This window comes from Geospiza fortis, unplaced genomic scaffold (genome assembly GCF_000277835.1).
Source record: "Geospiza fortis unplaced genomic scaffold, GeoFor_1.0 scaffold104, whole genome shotgun sequence".
Taxonomy (NCBI): Eukaryota; Metazoa; Chordata; class Aves; order Passeriformes; family Thraupidae; genus Geospiza; species Geospiza fortis.
The window spans coordinates 537,362-559,638 of record NW_005054325.1 but is presented as its reverse complement, the minus strand read 5'-3'; the positions used below and the strand labels follow the sequence as shown (position 1 = coordinate 559,638).

General features: G+C 37.5%; 1 protein-coding gene across 1 annotated transcript in view; it reads right to left on the bottom strand.

The window, feature by feature from the left end:
* RECK (reversion inducing cysteine rich protein with kazal motifs) overlaps window positions 1–22,277 on the bottom strand; it is a 48,379-nt gene that overhangs the window by 6,463 nt on the left and 19,639 nt on the right. The window contains exons 8-17 of the mRNA XM_031056959.1: window positions 14,195–14,228; window positions 13,167–13,364; window positions 12,481–12,748; window positions 10,849–11,028; window positions 9,716–9,928; window positions 8,827–8,963; window positions 8,216–8,356; window positions 6,145–6,333; window positions 2,564–2,686; window positions 1,942–2,113 (exon numbers count right to left, since the gene is read on the bottom strand). Coding sequence (XP_030912819.1) covers window positions 1,942–2,113; window positions 2,564–2,686; window positions 6,145–6,333; window positions 8,216–8,356; window positions 8,827–8,963; window positions 9,716–9,928; window positions 10,849–11,028; window positions 12,481–12,748; window positions 13,167–13,364; window positions 14,195–14,228 — 1,655 coding nt within the window. The remainder of the gene's footprint in view (window positions 1–1,941; window positions 2,114–2,563; window positions 2,687–6,144; window positions 6,334–8,215; window positions 8,357–8,826; window positions 8,964–9,715; window positions 9,929–10,848; window positions 11,029–12,480; window positions 12,749–13,166; window positions 13,365–14,194; window positions 14,229–22,277) is intronic.

Sequence of the window (22,277 nt, the reverse complement as noted above, 5' to 3'; positions counted from 1 at the left end):
AGCAGAGCCAAGGGAAATACAAGTGATAGAACACTCTGAATAGCCCTTTCCAGGTCTCATCACAAAACTGGAAGAGTTTCAGACCACGTTTACTCAATGTATGTCAACACATCTGTAGTTTCCACTAACATTTATCTTTTACCAAGTATTTTTCAATGGATTATTGACAAAGGCTTGGATAAACTTCTTACCTACTCCCATACTTCATTTTGTAAATGAATATTTAAGAACAGCTAGGCTAGAGAAAACATGGAAACAGCAAGAAGAAAAAATTGTATTGCAGAGGTCTAGACTCATCCTTCTCTGAGAAAAGGGTGAAAACAAGACCTACAAGATTATATGGTTTCAATTACAACTATCTAATTGGATTCTAGCTTTGGAGGTTTGGGATATTGTACAGCATCCCACCTAGAGGATGACTGCAAACAGAAAAATCTCGTATTTACACCTTCTTGGCATCCATTCCTCTGCAGCCTTCACAGACAAGTACAGACAGAAAACCAGCACAATTTCTTTCCCCTTTGGATTAACCATGTACCTTCCATGATCTTAGCTGCAAAGCATTTGGCATAGGCCCTGCAAGGCATCCCTGTGCTAGAGGAATGCCACCCAATGCAGCCTGCTGAGCAGGCTGATGAAAGCTCTCATGGCTCTCTGGACAACTCCCTCCTTCCATAAATCACAGCAGTGCTGCCACCACTGGATAATGCACAGTATGTCCTTATTCTCTCTGAGTGCCGCACTCCCATGCATTACAGACACGCCTTTGATATTAGGGAAGGCTTGGAAATTCTGAGATTTAAACACTTCACAAGTGCAATGTAAGATCCTAAACACATTTCAAGTGCATCAGGGGCATCTTCAGACGAGCATGTTCAGTTTGAGCTACATTATCAAACTGACCCAGAAAAATGTACTGTGTACAGTCCTTTACTGAAACTACAAGTTGAGGTTCTAAGCATAATGGCATTTTGAAAAAATGGAAAGCCTCTATGTACTCTACAAATTTCAAACATAAAAAGTAAAAAATGTTTATCCACAATGCAGGTTTGAAATTCCAATTTTGAATGCCATTATGGCTGTAACAGCTACAAAACTACAGTGTTTTCTCAGTATTTTTCTGCATCGTGGCATTTTAAGTGCAGAAAAAGGAAAAAACCCTAAAATTGCTACAATCAGCTTTCATGAAAGCACAATATTACACAGCTTATTTTGATGGCTTTTTTCAAAACAGAAAAATGCACTAATTCAAAGGAGACTGCAATATTGCACAACACTGGGAAAATTGAAGACAGAGACCAATATTGTGAGCTGCAGACTTTGATGTCTGTAAGAAAGGTCAGATTTTTTTTTTGCCTGACACTAGTACAAAGCATATTTTTGTTTTAATATATTTGTCTATGCAGATTTTGCTTTTCTTGATATTGAAAAACCAGAGATTGTACAGACAGTTTTCATAAGATTTCAGTTTAAGAAAAAAAGAGTGATTGATATTTTCCTATTTTAGAGACAAAAAGCACAGATTACTGACTGAATAAGCAAGACTGACTCCAAGTCTTGAATTCACATGTGGGTCTTCTTTGTAAACTAGTAAAAGAAGGTGTGAAACAAAGTAGTAAAATGGCAGTTATTGCCATTTTGACAAAACCTGATTCTCCCACTTTTGAAAATGTATGTGAAGTCTCCTTTATTGCTAAACCGAGATCTGCATAATGAATTTAATTGGCATAGCACTACAAAACTGGAACCAAGAACTGGCAGTTATTACAGTCCAATATTACTAACTATGATAAATAAAAAGCAGCTACTTCAAACAGTTATTTTTATTGGACTAGGCCCAAAGTAGAATGTTACAATATACAACATGTTCAAAGAACATGTAAATCTGCTTTATGGATGGATGAAGCCAAAGAAAAACTGAAAAACGTATTCTGCTTTTACCTTTGATTTTTATTACAAGGGTTTGGGTTGCAAGGATCCTTGGAAATACACGATCCAAACTCAAACTGGTTGTCCTGGAGCCCAACGCAGCGAGCTATGCACGCGCTGGGATACGTGCGCCCGTTCTGGCCACAGACTGGGACAAACTGGTCCACACAGTTACAGGGCAGACCTGCAGGAGCAACACAGAACAGGGACTGGGTGCACACTCATTTTCCATGACACAAGATACAAAAGGAATCACTGAGGCATCTCTGCCTTCAGCCCCTTTCTCCCACCTGTCATTTAGCAATGCTGGAGCACAAGCAGCAGGAAGGGAAGTTTGTGTCCTGCCCCTTTGCTCATTCTACTCAGCTTTCTCCACTTTTCCCCTAAACTCCTTTTCTCTCATCCCTAGTGCACTCTGTCTCTACTTATTTTTAGGTATTACTTGAGGTTTTATTTCTCAGTATTGATTTTTTTTCCTGCAGTGCATGTTGGATGTGAGAAAAAAAAAATAGTTAAAAAACCATAGTAATAACAAATTATCGGGTGCTTTCCATTAATACTGCAGAAAGAATTTAGTTGATAATTCCTGCTCTAAAAATACTCAACTTGGAATTTTCATGGTTTGGAAAGTTACCTGTAAACTTCCGACGTTCATCCTCCGAGCTGTGCTCAGTTAGACACTGACGTGTGGAACAAATCAAGTTTCCAGCAAAACAGGAACAGACATTGCAATCTATATTAAAGGACGTTCCATGGCCTTAATTAAATAAATACATACAATTAATGCAAATACACCCGAAGACTACATATTCATATGCACTACAAAGATATTACATTCTCATTAATTGTTTCTGTAATTTCCCTTTTCAGTATATTTTCCCACTGAAATTTCCATTTTTTTTTTAATAGATTTCAAGTTTTGCTTTATTCACTTACAGGAAAAGTCTGTTCACATGTGGTTTTGATTAATTAGTTAACCACAGAAGCAAGCACTTAGTCCTTTCAAAGCCTGAATAAATTAGGTTTTAAGTTTGTTTTTTTTTTTTAAGAATAATAAATTCTGGCTAGCAAGCTTCATGTTTTCTTAAAGGTAAAGCTTTTGTAAAAACACATTCTTCTAAATTAAATTTACATATACCTCCTAAACTTTTAGTCTCACACATAAAGCACAACTTGTATGTGTTTGTCAAGAGGTAAAAGTGCCAATGCTTCATTCCAGCCTTAATTGAATTGGAATGTATTTTATAAGTCAGTAACAACTTAACACCTGAATCTAAGAATCAAACTGCAAACTTAGGGGATTTTTCTTAAATTTAGCAACTCCTATTTGGTTTTCTGAACTGCCCATACGACTGCCCTTCACTGTGATGTGTGTTTTATATCAAATCAATTCATGTTGATGACAGACTCTGATCTATCCATAACCAAGCTGGTTATCAAAGACTACCAACAAGTACACAGCTCTTGAGGAAAACATAATAGTAATTACCTTACAGAATAAGGTAATTCCCTCTCATCTCTTTTCAAAGGGTTGAGATTGAGAATTAGAATTTTTAAGAAAATATTACACAGGCACAAGGAAACTCCTCAGCACTGGAGCAATTCAGAAGAGGTGCTCAGAGACAAATGAGGGCAGAACAAGAGGGGGTGGGAGAGAAAGCCTCTGCAGCACAAAAAGCTCTCTTTACACCACAGTACTACTCAAAGGAGCAAAGAATTTGCCAGCAGGGAAGAAAAGCTTAGAAGGTAATGCCAAACACAGGATCTCAGGTGATTCATCAGAGTACCAGACATAGGATCCACCTGAAAACTGTGCAGGGGTATTGTCTTTCACTGTCAAAGAGTGCACACAGCCAACCTGTCCTCATCAGTAATCATTTCATTGGCTGGAGTCAACTCACAACACAGAAAATCCCAGCATCATTCAAAACATTCAGAGTTGTTTTCTTTATAGAGAATGGTTTTAAAAAACACAGTTCAGATGTTATGTCTAAACCCTGGCTTTTTACGACTGACATATAAACCAATGAAATGTAGTTACTGCAAAATATTTACATGATGACCATAAACTTTTAATTCTTTGCTTTCAATGCATCATCTAACAAATTTGGAACCTGGTAATTTTTATTTTTTATTACATAATACCTAGAGTCTTAATCACCACAAACACTTCATAAGTCACTATGGTAAAAGAGGAAGCTGTCTGGTTTTGGGGTTGTGGTAGTTTGTTTGTTTTTAAATGAACAGCACTTACTGAATATCTACAGCTACACATATTATGGTCCCTAGAACAGGTGAGAGCTGTACACTGTACAACCATAAAATACAAATACAGCATCCAACATATTTGTGATTATTTTCACAAATAATCTGAAAAACTGCAAGTTCCCTTGGATAGAATGGTCCATAAAAAGTTACAGTCATCATTTAAAAACTGCATTTGTTGAGAACTGTATCTTAGAAGTATCTAGTTTCACAAGATATTTTCTACAACTGCCCATCAAATATATTGTTAATGTTAAGATGTTTTCATTGTTCTGCTTCCATGAACGAATAGTACTGACTCTGGAAAAAAAAATCCAAAACCCAAAATAAAAATTTTAAGTGTGTTTGGCTGCCTTTTATCTTCTTTGGACAAACAACAACAAAAAACAGATTCCAAAATCCCCCATTCCATTCCCTGGAATACTGCAGGCAGACTTTCCTGAGTGATGAAAGTAATATCCCAATTTCCTCCTCTTTCATGATTTAGGGTTTGGTTCCCAATCTGAAAATTATGTTTGTGACAAATGAAACTACAGCAAGTGCCTTGCTTCTTAAGTTTCACTTAGTGTGACAATAACTCATATAACAGTAAAAAAGAAACCTCAGTTATTTTGGACTCATGAGATATTTTTACCCTGCTTTAGCTCTGCTTGGACAGCAGTCTGACAGTATTTTAAAAGGGCTGATTTACAGACACTAAACAATGTGCAGTGCTGAGATATGTAACTATTCCCTAGCAGAATATCTCTTGCTTGCTGATTCAAAGACACCAAATTCAGACAGGTCACAGCTCAGCACTGACTCCACTTTATATTCAAGACCTTTCATAAGTTTTCCCCTACCTTAGTAGAAGCTCCTTTTTTTGTTTTCTTTCCCCAAGATTATAATGCCAGTTTGCATGACAAAAATACCCATTTAAAGGTCTCAAGCAAAAATTAAATCTGAAAATAAATCAATATAATCTTCTAAGAAGCATCACCCGTCACATCTCCTTGAACTCCTTTGACAGTCAGATTAGTAGAACCCAAAAAATCCTTGTATCCATGCCAATTTAAACTGTAAACAGGGAGCTGCCACGGTGAGGAAGACTTTAAAAAATCACAGTGTTCAATACACCTGCATCATCATCATGTATTTGCTTACATGTTTATTTTTAGGCATATACTAGCCCCATGGATAGATATCTTACACTATAATTCTTATTTAACATTGAGATTGTGCAAAACTTATTAGGGGCTGTTTAGTGGAAGAGCCAAAGCAAAAGGAAATTAATAAAGATGATGAAGGAGATAAATTAAGATGAATCAAGCAGGAAGATGCGTGGGAAAGCAAAGGGAAGAGGGGAAAAGGGAATGAATGGTTCAATGTAGGCAGGTATCTGGACAGTATGCCCCTCTCACTGAACCCTACACTTGATCACCACAACCTATCCTATATTTTTATCCAATCCTATTTTTACACTTTTAAGATGTGTGCTTCCTACTCTGAATATGTGCATGAGTACTAACAAACCTTAAGGTGAATGAATCAGCAAGTAGGGGAAGAGGTCATTGTGCCAACCACTGGAGTGGAAACACACACCTTGGGAATTCATGGGTCCAGGTACCACAAGCCACTGGAAGGAAGAAAAAGGCCCCAACAAATCCAAAACAACCCCTCACCAATCATTTGGAGCTAGTAAAGAAACCATCCCATGCTAAAAAGAAATGGTGCACTGAGAACACCCTTCACACAGGACTGTGATTGAGACAGGCACAGCTCAGTACTGATTTCAACAGTGGAACCCTCCAGCATATGTAAGACTTAACCAGTATGAAATACAGGGATGCAATCATCAGCTTCTGTATTTTCTAATAAACTCTGAATTCAGATCCTCTGTGTCTTCTCATGTAGCTCAAAATCCCTTAGGTAAGGAGCAGGTGCTGGATGCATCACTGCTCTGTTACTTACTTTTCCTTTGTCCTCCAACAATGCATGATTTCTGGAGGTCAACACAACGCATTTCCATACAGTTCTCCAGCAAGCCACTGTGTCCACAGGTACAAATCTTGTAGCAGCCAACATCACCAGCTGAGGATGGAACTTGGATAAGCGTACCTTGTCGGACAATAAAATCCGAGGCTTCTCCCAGTTTGCAGCCTGCATGCAAGCAAAAATTTTAGCTCACAGATGGTAAACACGTGGGCAAATGCCACTACTACTGAAATAAATTACTACACTGACTTGCAAAAACCATAAAGTGTTCTTGAGCAGCCTTACTCTTGCCCTTACGTTCACCCATTTCCTCAAGGCAACAAGCAGCAAAAATAGAAGATAGTTGCTTGAGACAAAGTTGTGAAGAACCATGTTACTTCTGAGAAACAGACTTGAAATTACAGTAATTCTCATGTATTTTAATTTTCCAGCTCTGTAGTAGTATGAAACATGTTATGTGAAAAATACTACACATGCTTCACCCTCTCCAATACAGAATTTGAATTAAAGGGTCTCACAAGCAAAGCCCAGTCTTTTGCCTTCTCTCACATATTTTATTGTGCCTTTCTTCTCTACTTGTAGCTCTTAAGTGAACACTGAAAGATTTTTACAAGACATGTGAAGAGGGGAGAAAGGGAGAAAAAGCAGGAAAAATAGATTAAAAAAAGACTGGAAAAGAAAAAAATATTTTAAAAATTGCAAGGAAAAGTAATAAAATAAATAGATTGAAATAACCCTATAAGGGGTGAACTGCAACAAACCTCCTGAAACTTTCAGCCAATAAAAAGACTGAATTAAAACACAAAAGTCACTTTCCAACCTTCAAAGGAAGCAAACTATCTCTCTGAAAGCTGTGTATTCAGAGCTTGTTTTCAGATGACTTTGAATGACTTTTGCAGCAAGTGAAGACAATACAACCTCTACAAGTAATAAGGCTCAGCTTTCCAGGAAAACAAAAGTATTTGTAAGGGTCATAGAAGCATAACCAAAACAATGGCCCTAGGCTCACACAAACAATGAGCTGAAGCCTATCCTCACTTTTAAAAGAGCTCAAGTAGAGCAGATATATGAGTGAAGCAAAATCCAGCTTTCCTTTTTAATTAGGAACCACTGGGGAAACTGCTGATCAGCCACAGAACTGCTGGAAGAAAAGAGGCTCAGGGAACTGATGTGAGACAGCTGGCAATGTTCTCCATCACGTCATCTAGAAAGGAGGCTGCTCCACACAATTCAGTGTAAAAATCAGTGTTGCTCTCACTTGCTCAGTCACACACACGTTCAAGTGGTCACCAAAGGCACATTTTCTGCTCTGCTTCAAGAACCAGAGCTGATCCCTCATGTCACTGAATGACACCTGCTGCTTTAAAGGAAAGGGGAAAAGTGTGGCAAGCACTACCAGTGCCTGCGGCAGGACAATGAAGGGGTTGTAGAAGTTGGACATTGCAGAGTCTCACACTTCCTTTTTGTAGGTTTGATCTTTGTTACTGACACCACCCAACCCTGCCATTCAAAGTCAGGGTTATGAAAACTTGGAACTTATTCTGCATGAGGCTCTCTCCCCAGTCAGCTCACATTTACACATGGTGCTGAGGTTAGACAACACCAGTGCTCTAAACCATCAGTTTCCAAATAACCATAAGTGTCTTTCTGGTGAGGTGCAACCACATTAAAAGTGTCACTGAAGGGAGCAGAAGCAGAAACGCCATCGGCTGCATGTCCAGACATCTTTGGTGGGAACAGCTGGGTGCTGGGTCAGTGGGAGGGGAGCTGTGTCACTGTGCACCTCTTGGTTCCTGTGGGTTGTATTCCTCTCTTTTCGTTATCTCCCTTTTCATCATCAGCACCATCACAATTACTATTATTAACTTTATTTCAGTGACTAAATTGTTCCTGCCCAGGCTGGAGGGGGAGTGAGCGAGCGGTGTGTGGTACTCAGGTGCCAGTTGGGTTGAACCATGGCACAGCAGTGCACTTCAAAACCTTCAACAACACTTCAATGACACCTTTACCTGCAAAATTCAGTAAAGAGAAGCCTCAAAAACCTTACCTGGCACACACAAATATGGAAGACATAGCTCTCCAGATTGACATCCTTTTCTATTTACTTCACACAGCTGATTAGCTGCACATGGATTTGGATTACATGGATGTGTGACATCTTCCACAATGTTACCTAAAGAACTTGGGCCTGAAAATAGAATACACATCATCTACATTGATTTAAATGAGATTTATGTTTCTTCAGCAAAGCACGGCATTTCGTACATCCAGTAAAATAATATTTTTGACAATTCTGTGAATTTGTTTTACTTTAATTGTAGATGTAGAAGCATGATATGACCAGATAGTTAACTTATTTCAATAGTTTAATCCTCATTCCTGGAAATAATGACCCAGATGAACCTCCACATGCAAAATATATTTCCTTTATCTTGTCTGCCCAATAATTTTCTTGTCACATATGCCCAATACAAGAAGGAATAGAAGCAATGAACTATGGCAATTTGGAAATTCAAATTTTCTCTAATACACTAAATAAAATCCCTCAAATTCAACACAATTTTCTTTAAAATAAATAATGAAGATTATTAAAAGTAATGACAAGCATTCAAAGTATCCTGATTTCTAATTTTGCTGCATAGGTATGTTAGTACTTACTCAGGTAAGTATCCAAGGGTATACAGTTCTCCAAGTCATCGGTTGGAGATAAGAGCTCACAAATACTCTCAGCTGAGTGGCCTTCAGGGAATTTATTATGATCTCCACACTTCTTCAATATTTCCACACAATCTGATCTACAGATAAATAAACAGAACTTCATGAAGACTACTTGAAGAAAAAAAGGCTTATATGAAAAAGATTTTTTTCTATCTTATTCCCTTCCCTGAATCCACAACTTCCCCAATATGCCTCACAGCAGAGTGTTCATATATATATGTATATGCTGCATTTTACATAGGAGGAAGGAACAAATTTGTGACACAAAGACAGAAACTACTGCTTGTACTACTCCTTTTTGACTTTGGGCTTGGCGATCTTCATTTTCTATGGCATCATATGCATGTATCTTCCAAGACCAATCAGTTCCTTTATTTACTAATTTCTAATATGGGTTGAACTCTACCTCACTACCTGCAGTATTAACTGTTCTTTTTTCTACTCAGTCACCTACTTTCAAATTGATTAAAACAAAAAAAACAACTTTTTTTTTCAGATCTTTCTGTCAGCTGAAAGTCATCAGTAGATCCCAAAACCAAAAAAGAGGAATGGTTTAAGACCCCATAGAAAGCCAAAAAAAACTTCAATACATCTGTTCTTTCTTTCACTTTACAATGCAAGCATATACATCCATCTCATTAACAGGCAAGTATATTAATATACAGTGATGGAGATTCAAGCAATGGCAACCATGCAATTTCAAATTCTGTCCATGTTTATCTTGCCATGTTCTCCTAACATAGCAAACACAGTCCTATAGCTTTTTAGTTTTCATTAAAATCCATAGTAAAACGTCTAAAATGGTTTTTGTTTTCCCCACGGTACTTACTTGCAGATAATACTTCCTCTAGATTTGCTGTGACAAGGTTTAATCTGCAGGGAGCAGGCAATTGCCTTCCACATTTCTGGTTGGCATTTTTTAATATCAAGCACAGGAATATTTATGAAAGGCATCTTAATACTCCCTTTTTCCCATAGCTTCATGTCATTCATGGCTCCCTGGTCTGACTGAGTATTGCAGCTTCTAAATAGTTCTGTTGGTCTTAAAAGGAGAAGGTAAGATATAGCATGTATAAAAGAAAAAAAGTATCACACATTTTCCCTTTCCACCATAAGACTCTACATCCTTCATGTGGCTTGCTTTTTGTGGTATACAAGCAATTAATCCCTCCCAAGTTAGGCAAGATCAGAATAAATTTGAAATCTGTATTTAAGGAACACAAGGTCTTTAAGACTCAAGACTGAAACTCCCTTCTCACCTCTATCTCTTAGATCAAATATCACTTTAATATTTCTCACCTAAAGTTGACCTAAGAGCAAATATCTTAACCCAAATATCTCTGTAAATGTTTCTTGGTCAATCACTAATGCAAGTTGATTTATGATTTATATTTAGCCACGCTTAGGATTCTCCTATTAACACTCACACCATTACATACTATTAAAAAAAAAAAAGCCAGAGATCTCTAACAGCTAAGAAAATTTAGGGGTTTTTTTAAACTCTAACTGTAACCTGGCAATTACTTTCAGACACCACTTTTAAACAATTTTGTCCTACACAGTACAAACCCACAGAAAAATCTCTGCAAAAAAGGAATTTTGAAAATGAGTAACATGTAAATTTAACAAACACTTTAAGCTTATTTATAATACACAACATTCCAGTAACCATGACTTACTGGTCTATGCAGCAAGGCAGAGGAATACACAGAGGTAATACACTGACATTTTACAAGTTCACAGGTTAACTTTTATTCTTGTAAGTTTTGTTACATGTGTTGCTAAATACATTTCCAAAAGTTCATTCTAAAGAAAAACTATTTATTTTCAAATAAACTAAAACCGTATTTGCAGAAAGAAAGCTACATACAATCTCAAAATAAGTCTTAAAAACATTTCATTTTATTTTTGAAATCAAAGCATAGGAATTCCTTTATAAAACATTCAGTGTCTCTCTCCTACCTGTTATTAAAATTAGTGCAGTAAGTAAGATTTCTACAGCCCAGCTGACAAGGTTCTCGTACATCTGCTAAACAGGTCAACATGGAAACTTCAACTGCATTATACTCACAAAAGCGATCAAATTCTTGCCAGCTCTGTGAATTGCCCCAGCTCGTGCTATAAAGTTTAGTGCAGAGCTCTCTGAAAACAAAAAACAAATAGAGATGAAGAAAATAAAATTAAAAGAACATCATCCATTCAGATATAGCCCGCCACTTCTTTGCTCCATCACTGCCTCCGCTCACCGCAGAGGATTGTGCTAGAGCCCACAAAGTCTCCAAGGGCACCCAAATGTAGTGCTCAAAGCAAATAACCCATTTTGCTCAAGCATGCCAGCATATCTTTAAGCTAGTAAGGCTGAAAGACTTCAGGATATAGAACTGCAATATCCAATAAAAATGTAACAACTGGAAACCTGAACTTCCAACTTCGAGATGAAAACTAACCCTGCTGATTTTACTTTGGTAATAAATCCAAGTTGACATCACAATGAACAACTTCTAATTCCATCCTTCAGCTTCAAATCACACTTTCTCCTCCTACAGAAATGACTGTCAAGCAAAATACATTCCTTCTTTTGCCCTGATATTTGAAACAAGGATACTGTTTGCTGCTTTCATTTGAGATGTTTCCTGGTCTCAGCAATACCCAGCTCATTGTTCATGGCAATGTCCTACAAACTACAAAAGTTTCCATCCCAAGATACAGAACTTCACTGCATTAATTAGATCTCCTGCCTAATGAAAACTTGATAGAAGAATCCATTTTAGAACTCATTATCAAAGCAAGGAACTAAAAGATACTTTATTAACTATCCTATACTACAATGTTCTAAGAAATAATGTAACTCCAGGCGTCTACTACTAAACCCCTTAAAGATCCTGCTGCATTCATGAGATGTTGTTACTGGAAACTTTGATATAAAAGGAAGTAACAGCTCAAAAATGTTTGCCACTTATTCAGACACACTGATGCATTTAAAATGCAATCACCATCTATTTTTAAAGTGGACAGAAAACCACTCTAGACTAAAAATGCCTCAATAATCTGCAAGCATGCAACAATTTGCTGAAAACCTTTGTTTTTCTAAATGTCAGAATAGTTAGTTCCCTTATTTAATTACTAAATTACCTAAGTTATTTTTCACTGACAAAAACCAGAAGAGCATCTAAAAGGAATACTGCTGAAGTTTTAACATGAAGCAAGAAGGCACGTGAGAGTTTGTGGACCTGATTGTCCTTTTGTCTCTCTTTAGCATCTTGTTAAGACCTCTTAACCAGAGGCTGCAATGTTGACTATTACGACCACAAGTATGGTACAAGTTTCATTAACTTACTGTGTCTGCCATAATAAGCTAATGCCAAATGTAAGAAAAGGTTGATTCCTCTTAAAAAACAGTATGTTTTGAGATACAAAGTATTGGACAGAATACATTACTCAACAGATTACTATCTGGTATCCTGAACCTGCATTTTTTCTAAGAATTCCAGAACTTCCTGTTTGATGTACACAGCAAGATTCAGGCAAAGGCCAGAAACAAGACAAACTCCTAAGCACTTTCACAATTGGAAACGAGGTTAGAGAGATACTGACCTACATGTGGAAGAATTTGCTTTAGAACAGCAATGGAGCTTAGCTCCATCGAGGCCAGTGGAAGGTGGGGGGTGCACAGTGACTCCGGGGTGAACAGATCTTGAACTCTCAAGAAAACATTGCCAAAGTGGGTCCTGAGGGAGAGGCATGGTTTTACAGCCTTCTATAAGTCCATCAACAATTTCAAGCTCTGTTTTCATTGACATTAGAATTCTTTTACAAGCAGTCTGACACGCATAGTCTTCTGCTCTATCACAGCAATACAAACCTGTTAACAAAATAGTGAACAGTCAAGCACAAAACAACATTAAAGATGCACAACGTAACAGCCCTTGCTGCGAAATAAAAGTGCTGTAAGGTGCCTCCTCCTCCTCCAAAGAATCTCAAATAACATTGCTTCTCCTAAATAGAATCAACTCTGGAAAAAAACTACACAGCCAATATGTAAAAATGAAAAGTAAATAAAAATTATTAATGCACCTAACCAAAAATTATCATAATATAAATTCATATAATGATTGCGCCTAAACCCAAAAGTTATCATCATATAAATTCATACAATGATAGTAATACAATTCATACAATAGACTTCTACAATAACACATTTTATATAAAATGTACAAGAAGTACATTTTCAGTATCTTCTATAACTTTCTTTCAGTAAAGAAGGACTTCCTTGTACTTACTGTCTGTAGGGTTTCTCATTGGATACGACTGTGTGTAGTTATTCACGCAGTGTATAAGCTGAGGGCTGATAGATGCACAGTAACTTTCAACTGCTTTAATTTGGGACGGACCAGGAGAGGAGTCTGTCCGAAAAATTGCTTGGCAATATTCCCGGCAGTTCGTGTGGTGACCTGCGTAACTGCAACAGACTGACCCCACTGGGGAGGCAAACAGACAAACAACAGAAAATCTATGGGTTCCTATGCAAGGAAATGAAGAGATGAGCAAATCTGACACACAAGGATGCTCAAGGACATGAAAGGAAAAAAAAAAGAACAAATTCTATGCTCTATTGAAAAATCTCTGTCTACAGAGTGACTGGAAATATCTGTAACTAGCCAAACTACATTTGTTTGTCTGGCAGGAGAAAAAAGTCAGTATTAAAGCTGCTTTGAACTCAAGCTCAAGACATGAGCAAGCCAGCTGAATCTCATTTTCAGCTGTTTTGCTCTTATTTTAGCTAACCAGACATATCCAATAATTGAATTATCAGAGAAATGCTACTAATAAACAAACAAATATGAGAGTAGTATAATTCAAAAAACCCAGACAGATGGTACTGGTGATTCACCCATTTTTGCTATTTTGTTAAATACATATAGTAGTCCTTGACAACAGCTTCTACTGGAATTAATTCTGAGACACCGATTTCGTTTTATGAAAACAGATATCAGGCAACAAAACGCGTGGTTCTTCAACATTTCAACTATGCATTTAATTTTGCTACTTAGCACACATCAAATGAACAAGCAGAAGAAAAAGATGACAGAAAAGATAAATACAGATACACAAATTAAAAACTGATATAAATTTCACAAATAGTCAAATCCCTTTATTACTTGAGTAAGACAATTTACTCGTGGCTTTTGCTTATATGGGTCTGAAATCCACGTTTGTGTAAATGTTCACCTACATAATCTCTTAAACTTGAGAGAAAAAATGAATAATACAAAAGAAAAACAAAATAAACTATTCGTTAAATACTTACTTTCATTTCTGTTAATACAACTAAAGAGAGCATTCTGAAATCAAAACAAAAGCAGTGTTACAAGCCAGAAAACGTCAAATAAATATTTAAGTATCCAATCATTTGTTATAATGAGCTAATAAACCTTTGGTATTATTTGCTTCAATTAGATTACATCAAAACAAAACCACTATACAAACAGTGAAACCAGGAAATTAAGAGATCAAGGGTCACCAAAGTTCTGTGTGTACTCATAGTAAAACAGAGAAATATTCAAGCAAACAAGTAAATTGGAACAGTTTCCTGGACTAACTTAGAAACAGGGTAAACTGCTATAATAGGGTGTCCCAAAATGTTGGGATTTTTTTTTAAGGACAATAATTTAAAAGATTCTACGTAGAAAAAAAAAATTCTGCACAGATGGATGCATGCAAATAGTAAGTCTCAACAAAATAACTCCACAACAATGTACCTTAAAAGCTACAGCATGCAACCAGCTCTCTCGAACTGCAGCCGAAAGGCACAGCTGGGGGATGTACATCTCAAATGTCAGAAGAAGGGAAACACACACATCCTGCTTTCTTTCAGAGGTCTCTAATCTGCAGACCAGTCATGAAATGGTTTGGGTTGGAAGGAACCTTAAAGCTCATCTAGTCACAACCCCCTGCCATGGGCAGGGACATTTTCCACTAGACCAGTTGCTCAGAACCCCATCCAACCTGGCCCTGAGCACTTCCAGGCATGGGGCATCCACAGCTTCTCTGGGCAACCTGTGCCACTGTCTCACCACCCTCATCATAAAAAAACTCTTATTCTTTGTATCTAGTTTGAAACTACCCTCTTTTAGTTTACAATAATTAGCCCTTGCCCTATCACAACAAGCCCTGCCAAGAAGTTTGTTTCCAGCTTTCTTGTAGGCCTGCTTTGGGCACTCAGAAGTGCTATAAGGTCTCCCAGGATCCTTTTATTCTCCAGACTGAACAACCCCAGCTCTCTCAGCCTGTCTTCATAGGAGACATCCTCCATCCCTCTTTGTGGCTCTCCTCTGGACTCATTCCAACAAGCCCACATCTTTCCCATGCTGAAGATATAGCCCTGGATGTAGCACTCCAGGTGGGTCTCACCAGAGCAGAGGGGCAGAATCCTCTCCCTCATGATTACTGAACTCTTACCAAAAAAACCCAGTCTTCCCCACACTGAATAAGCACATTTCCCGTTAAAAAAATTAGGTACTGCATTTAAGCTGTCTGGAACTCTATGAAAAGATGAAGTCATGAGGTTGAAATTCCAAAATTCAGTTGCTTGTTATCAAAGACTAAAATTACATGATTGTGAGAAAAGAGAAATTCGAATTTAGAAATATCTAACCTCTACAATTGTCAGAACACCAGATTATAAAACCTGATCAAATACTTGATCAATAGCGACAAAATATAATCCCCATCTTAATAAAATTCCTGATCTCCATTTCCCCTACCCCTATAATGAAACAAAGTTGTATTTCCCACAGAAGAGAGTATCTAGAGAAGAAAACAGAAACACCATCACACTGATCCCAAATCATGTGGGATTAAAGTCTTGCTTCAAAACAGGAAAGCACCAGATGTGCTACTACCTCTAAGACACGGAAGAGAGCTCAAAATGCAGACCTAGTCCAAGCCCAGTAGTTCACCATTCTTCATCTATCTTAGTTACTAGTTTAGTCATTGCATTGCAGAGAAGTGGGTATCCAAATAATCCTGGGGCTATTTTTGTGCAGATCTGTACTGCTGCAAACAGATGAAAATACAAACATGTCGGGAATTAACTTGATTATTTTATTTTTCCTTTTGACTTAGATATTGTTTAGTGTGTAGGAATTTGTTTTTCATTCGTATTTTCTACTTGATTTCTTCTGACCACAAGATCTTAAACAGGACAGTCCCAATACTGTAATGAGCAGCATCAAATTCCTTCTATTAGCACTCAGAAATTAATTTATACCTTGGGTAAGCCATGGCAGATGTGGCAACATAAGGCCCTAAGAGAATAAACACATGTCTACCTTGAAAGTATAAGTTATTTTTCCACAAACAGCAACTATTTATAATTCTAGTGATCATAAATAAAGCACAGATCTATTGGTACACCTCACACAAAAATTGAAAAATCTGCCTTACATAAAACAAAACCCTAGATTTCATAAAGTAGCAATTCAGACTTTTTTTTCCTATGCCAAAAACATGCCCTACAGTATTTTAGATCTCTTCTCCCAAAAGCATGGATACTGCATTATTTCTCTCAGATTACAATGAATTTGCAGCAACATTCTTCACCCTAGCAGCACGTTTTCATCTGATTAACTTTAGATGTTTCCTTCTTTCCTACAGACAAACCAAATCCTGTTACATATCCATCTGTGCAACACAGATGAGGGACAAGAGAATTAACGGAGAAAGAACACAGAGGTGGGGTCACCATCCTACATCTGTAAAGAACAGATTTATGTTGCTGCCTAAGCAGTAATGACATTTTTGTAGCACCATATATCCTTCACTGTGGATGCCAGGCAAAGGGTACCAGAAAAGCCCTTTTTTGATGTGGCCACCCAGTTTCCTTGGGACCTGCCACATACAACAACACTCTGCCCCTAAACTGACTCTCCTCAGAAGCTGCTGAAATTTGACTTCTCCAGAGCCACCCTGCATGGAGCACTGGAAGGTGGCATACCACTGGCCAGGGGTCTATGTACAAATCACAAAAGGGACAGGACTGCTGGGGATGGTGTCTCGAGCTGTTCTGTTTTCCAGCATCAGTCTCATTACACGGTGATGACAATGGGAAGCTGCCAGCAGCTCACGCCCCCAGCAGCAGACAAAAAACTTGATATTACAGCTTACTTTAGAAGTTTTTTGACCAATCACACAAAGCAAAAGCATACTGACAGTAGTTCTATCCAACCACTATAAGCACACGTACCTTTGGTTAAAACAATGCTTGCTTCTTTCAAATACAGTATCTGCTTGTAAGCCTCAAAACACAATGCACAGAGCTCCATTATTAAGCACTTTTTAATATCTTGCTAGATATACTTTTCTGCAGCTTAGGGAGTTATTCTAGACAAGCATTAATAGACAGACCATTGTTCCATTTGTCCTTACTTACTACTTACATAATTTTTCTGCCGACAAATCTTATGGCTAACACTTAGCTCTAATCACAGTTCTGCTGTCTCTGAGGCCTGCCTTTTCCAGCTTTCCCAAAATCCTCTGATTTTATGGATTCCCACAGCAGCACACAAACCAGCCAGGCAGAAGGAACACTGTAACTTTATTATTTAAGGCACTGGGACAGCAGAGGCTGCTGGAAAGTCTAAAGTCTGTCTGCCATGGTTATATCGAGTACTTGACCATACTGTTAGCACAAACAATACTTAGAATCATACTCTAATGCTGCAATAAACTCAGATAAAAATTGTCATGTTATTTAGAAGTTGAATGACACCAAAAAATTATTCTAAAGCAGTTAATGAATAATAGTGTCACTTGCCCTGTTCAGAGGACACAAAAGAAAGGAGAATGTTGAGAAGATTATGATATTTACTAATATTCCTCCTCTAAAGGGCTCAAATTGAGACAAAATTGTCTTCTCATAGCGATTTCACAAACCAGTTTTATACATGCAGGAAATCCTAACCTAATAATAAATCTTCTTTCTGTATTTTGAGAATACATTTCCACAGACTACTGAATCACTGTAATAATCCTCCCATTTCTGTTAAGAGGAAGTGGTCTGGCTTCCCTTTTTCACCTTGTCCCTGTTCCCAGCTGTACAGTCTTGTGCATGCCCTTACATCACCACCTTGTCATGACCTGATCTTTCTCACTAACCCCTATGAAAACTCATTTTTCTCATCCCCTAGGATTTAAGTCAGTGATATCAACAGGTATGATACTATGTTAGAACAGAATAGAAGAAGCACTTTTTAGCTATCATCTTCTACAAGGACCTGCCAGATCCTGGAGTAAGGAGGCAGCGTAAGGCAAGGAAGGGGAGGGAATGTGTGTGGAAAATAGGCAGTTGAGTAAGGCAGGGGAAGAAATTCAGACGCACTGAGTTGTTACAGCAACTGTGTGTAGCCACCGCTAGAATGCTAGTTAAGGGTGCTGACTTTGTTTTTTGGGTAGGTCTGAGTAATGTTCAGTTTATATGTATGTATATACCCCTCAAACATGTGAGGGGTATAGCTACATAGATATGAGATAATCTTAAAAAAATTTCAAAATTAGTGTCTAATCATGTGTTCATTAATAAAGTTGTTAAGAGCATTAGACAGTCAGTTGGATTTGAATTACTAACAGCAACTTCTTTTCAGAACACAAGGTTCATATCCATCTCTACTAAATTAGCACTTATATCTAAGATCACCAGCTTTTCTGCCCACTCAAGGTTTCTTTGGAATCTTTGACTGAACTGGCAATGAAGAAAGACACAGAAAATAAAGCAACAGGCAAAAGACAGATATAGGTAAGGAAAAACAAAACCAAACCAGCCAATCAACACAGAAACCAAAGGAGGAGAAAAGTATGTTCTCTTTAAAGGAACGACCAAGTCATCAGGATTTGGGAAAATGATGGTACAAAGGCAATACTGTGTACACACACAGTCTGATACTCCATTTTTAACTTGCATTGAATAATAAATTAAGCGAACAAAGATGGCAATATCAAAATTTCTAAACCACAAACACAATGATTTGTTTTACTTGTGCACAACTCCCATCTTTCAGATTTCTCTTTTTTTTAAAGCCAGGTGTTCCCAAGCCTGGTGATTAAAGCCAGTGAGACTACAAGGAGGAGCAGAAAGTGGCAGGCAGACACCAGCACCACAACCATGTACACCTTCAAGTAAAGACTCTCAAAGATTTCTTTTTGGTGTTAGGGAAATTGGAAAAGGTGTTGAGGTTTATGCAGCAGAGAACATTTTCAGTCTTCCCCCCCAGACCCCCCTGAAGGAAGATTTTAGCCAGTACTGCAGGACCTAACTGGTTTCGCTCTTTTTGGAGCTCATCAGCTGCAGGTAACGGCTCAAAACCCCAAAATGCACACACCCCAACACAAACAGAGCAGAACACTTTGCTGAAGGAAGAAGTCCTCTGCATTGTGAGGTATGCTTTCACATTATAAGCACATTCTTTCTAAATGGCTGCCTCTAGTGTCTTGAATGAAAAGCAACAGTGAAGCTGTTGTTTCACAACAGAAATTAGGAGTATTTTGCAAAAAACCCACAAAGTATTTTCCTCCCTAAAAATTATCATGGTATATATATTCTACTAACTTTGGCAGAAAAATAACTTCAGGGCTATTGTCTTGGGCAACCTAACCATGACAAATATTTGAATCTAGATCCTACCCAATTAAGGCCATCTTAATTTGTAAGTATTACCTACAGTTAACAAATACAATAGTAAAATGCTTAACTCTGTGCAGTTAAGCACAGAAAAGAAAACCCTCTTGATCTCTCCTTGACTTCATTTAATCTTGCAATTTATTGAGAGAAGATAAAAGTCGGAAGGTAACAACATACTAAGGTTTAGTGGAATCAGCTGAAGTGTCAAATGATGGTGAACATCTGTTAAAAACTTTAAAAACTTGCAGTAATAACAAGTAAGGTCAAGATTTTCCTCTATTATGTAAACCGGTAAAGAATTGAAAATACTTGCACAGTGAGGTAGTATAAAATTTACTGGAACTCAAATTTTGGCAAGATCATTGAGTGTTCTATCAACCTTCTTTGAACAGCAGAGAATAGAGACAAAAAGTACCAGTAGATGACAATAACATCATCTACAATGTGTAGTGTATGGTCAGAGTCCATCCTGAATTCATTAAGCTGTACTTCCAGAGGCCACACAGTCCTGCACCTTAAGAGTTCATTAAAACTGTTTAAGAACCTTTAGCTAAACAATGTCCTAAAGAGTTCCTTGAGTTATTATCTGTTGTCTCGGAGTAATCCACACAAACAATTAGATAAGAGCTAAAAACTGATGACTGCATTTTTCAGCAGGGCTAATTAATAGTCAGCATTCACTAAAATCTCAACAAAAAGCAGGATCATATGACCCTAGAAGGAAAAAACAAATCAATACCATAGCAGAGTGAATACTTTTCTGAATCCTCATTACAGCACTTGAAGCTGCAGGCACTGCATTTTAAGTTTCTGTGTTTAAAAGTTGCAAAGTGAGATTAGGCTAGAGTGCTCAAATCTGTGATAGCAAAACTACCTTTACACCATCCAGGAACACCAAGTGTTCACTACTGTGCATCAAAAGTAGTTTTAAGAGCATAGGCTAAATAAGTGGTGACATTTTCAGTTGCATTTCAACTGCCTGGGAGATGTTAATAGTGCTCAGCTGCAGTAAAGCTCTCACAGTGCCAATTAACTAGAGAAGTTTATATGTCTTATTTGGAACACATGAAATAAAAACTGGAGTTCTTAATATTCAGAGAGGTGATCTCACAATATGCAGTGCACAGCCTCAAGAGCTGCAATCTAATGGAAACTTCAGTGCTACTCTTTCCATGCACAGAAGAAAGAAAAGGGATCTTAAATGCAGCAATAAAGCCTTTACGGATTATTTTAAGATTAATGAACTATTTTAAGCTGCTCCTCCAAGCATGTATTCCATGTGGTCTTTTAAAAAATGAACCCTCACTTTACACAAAAGTTTTAAAAATTCAAAACTCAGAAAATCCTACATACAATCCATACCATCTCCACTTCTTTCTTCTTCTTCCTTTGACTATTACCTACCTTCTTTTTAGAGGAAGATGAACAGGATAGCAGAAAGCTGGAAGAAATAGTGAAAGATAAAAGAACTGAGGTGCACAGAACTAGAGGAAAAATGAAGACGACAAAAGGAGCATTTGAGAAGCAGAAGATGGAAAAAACGACTATTAGAATAAAACCTTCAGAAGAAGGCAAATAAAATACCTTTTGGTAACACTCAAAAATACTGGGCAAGTTGTGCAAAATTTATTCATTTCTGTATATAGTGCTACTTGAAAATAAAAATTGTTACAGGACATGCCATCTTCAAAGAACTGATAAAAAATGAATACCTTATTCCAACAAAATACTTTTCTAAAATGTGTAAAATCTCCACATTAAAATAAACATAAATATTTACAGTAAAAGTAATGCAGAAATATATGATCAGCAAAAAAAGCATCTTTGATTAATCTTGTGAAAGGCTGGCACATCAATGCTGAAGTGATTCTGCTACTGCATGACCTGAGTCTCCACTTAGTGACTTCAAACTTGGTGACACTTCTGCATGAAGTTTGGCTTTTTTCACTGCTCTGAACCCTCTGCCCTACCCCTGAAGATTTACCTCCTTCTTCACCCTCATTAACTTAGTGGGAGGCTGAGGGGTACGTCACAAAGTTGCCTCCCTAATCTCAAAAGATTACAGAAGTGTACTATGCACAGTTCAGACTATTCTAAGCAGCTTGTGAAAATTCTCTGGGAAATCCTTATATAGGTAAGCTAAGTAAGTTAAGAAGACTGGTAAGCTATGAGAGTGTTTACAAAATAGGGAATTATATTTTACATCCTTAATTCATATAGTTTTTCCTTTGACGTCATGTACGTTATTAAATGCCTCAGCAACAGACCTGAGAGCTGATCACCAAGCACTGTGATCCATACTGCAAACTACTCTTCTAATTGGATCCTCATTTTTACCAAAGTATTAATTCTTAAATGCAAAACCAAACACAGTACATATGACATGGTATTTATGTGATTCATGCGCTATTTGTGACCTCATGTCACCTCTTTCAGTTTGAAGTAGCCATTCCTTCCCCAGTTCAGTGCTTCCTCAGCCAACTCCACAGAACGCAAAGTACAGTACAGGACACAGAAGCTACTCACACACTACACACTACAGAGGGAGCAGGACTCATACACCAGAGTGGCAAGAACAGTGTTTTTGTTTTTTTTTTTTTTTTAAGAGAAATAATGACAGGGTGTGGGAAACTGCAGGTTCCCTCCAAAAGTTGTATTTGGAATCTTCAATCTTAGGCATAATGTCCTTGAATTTAATTCAACCAATGAGCCTCTT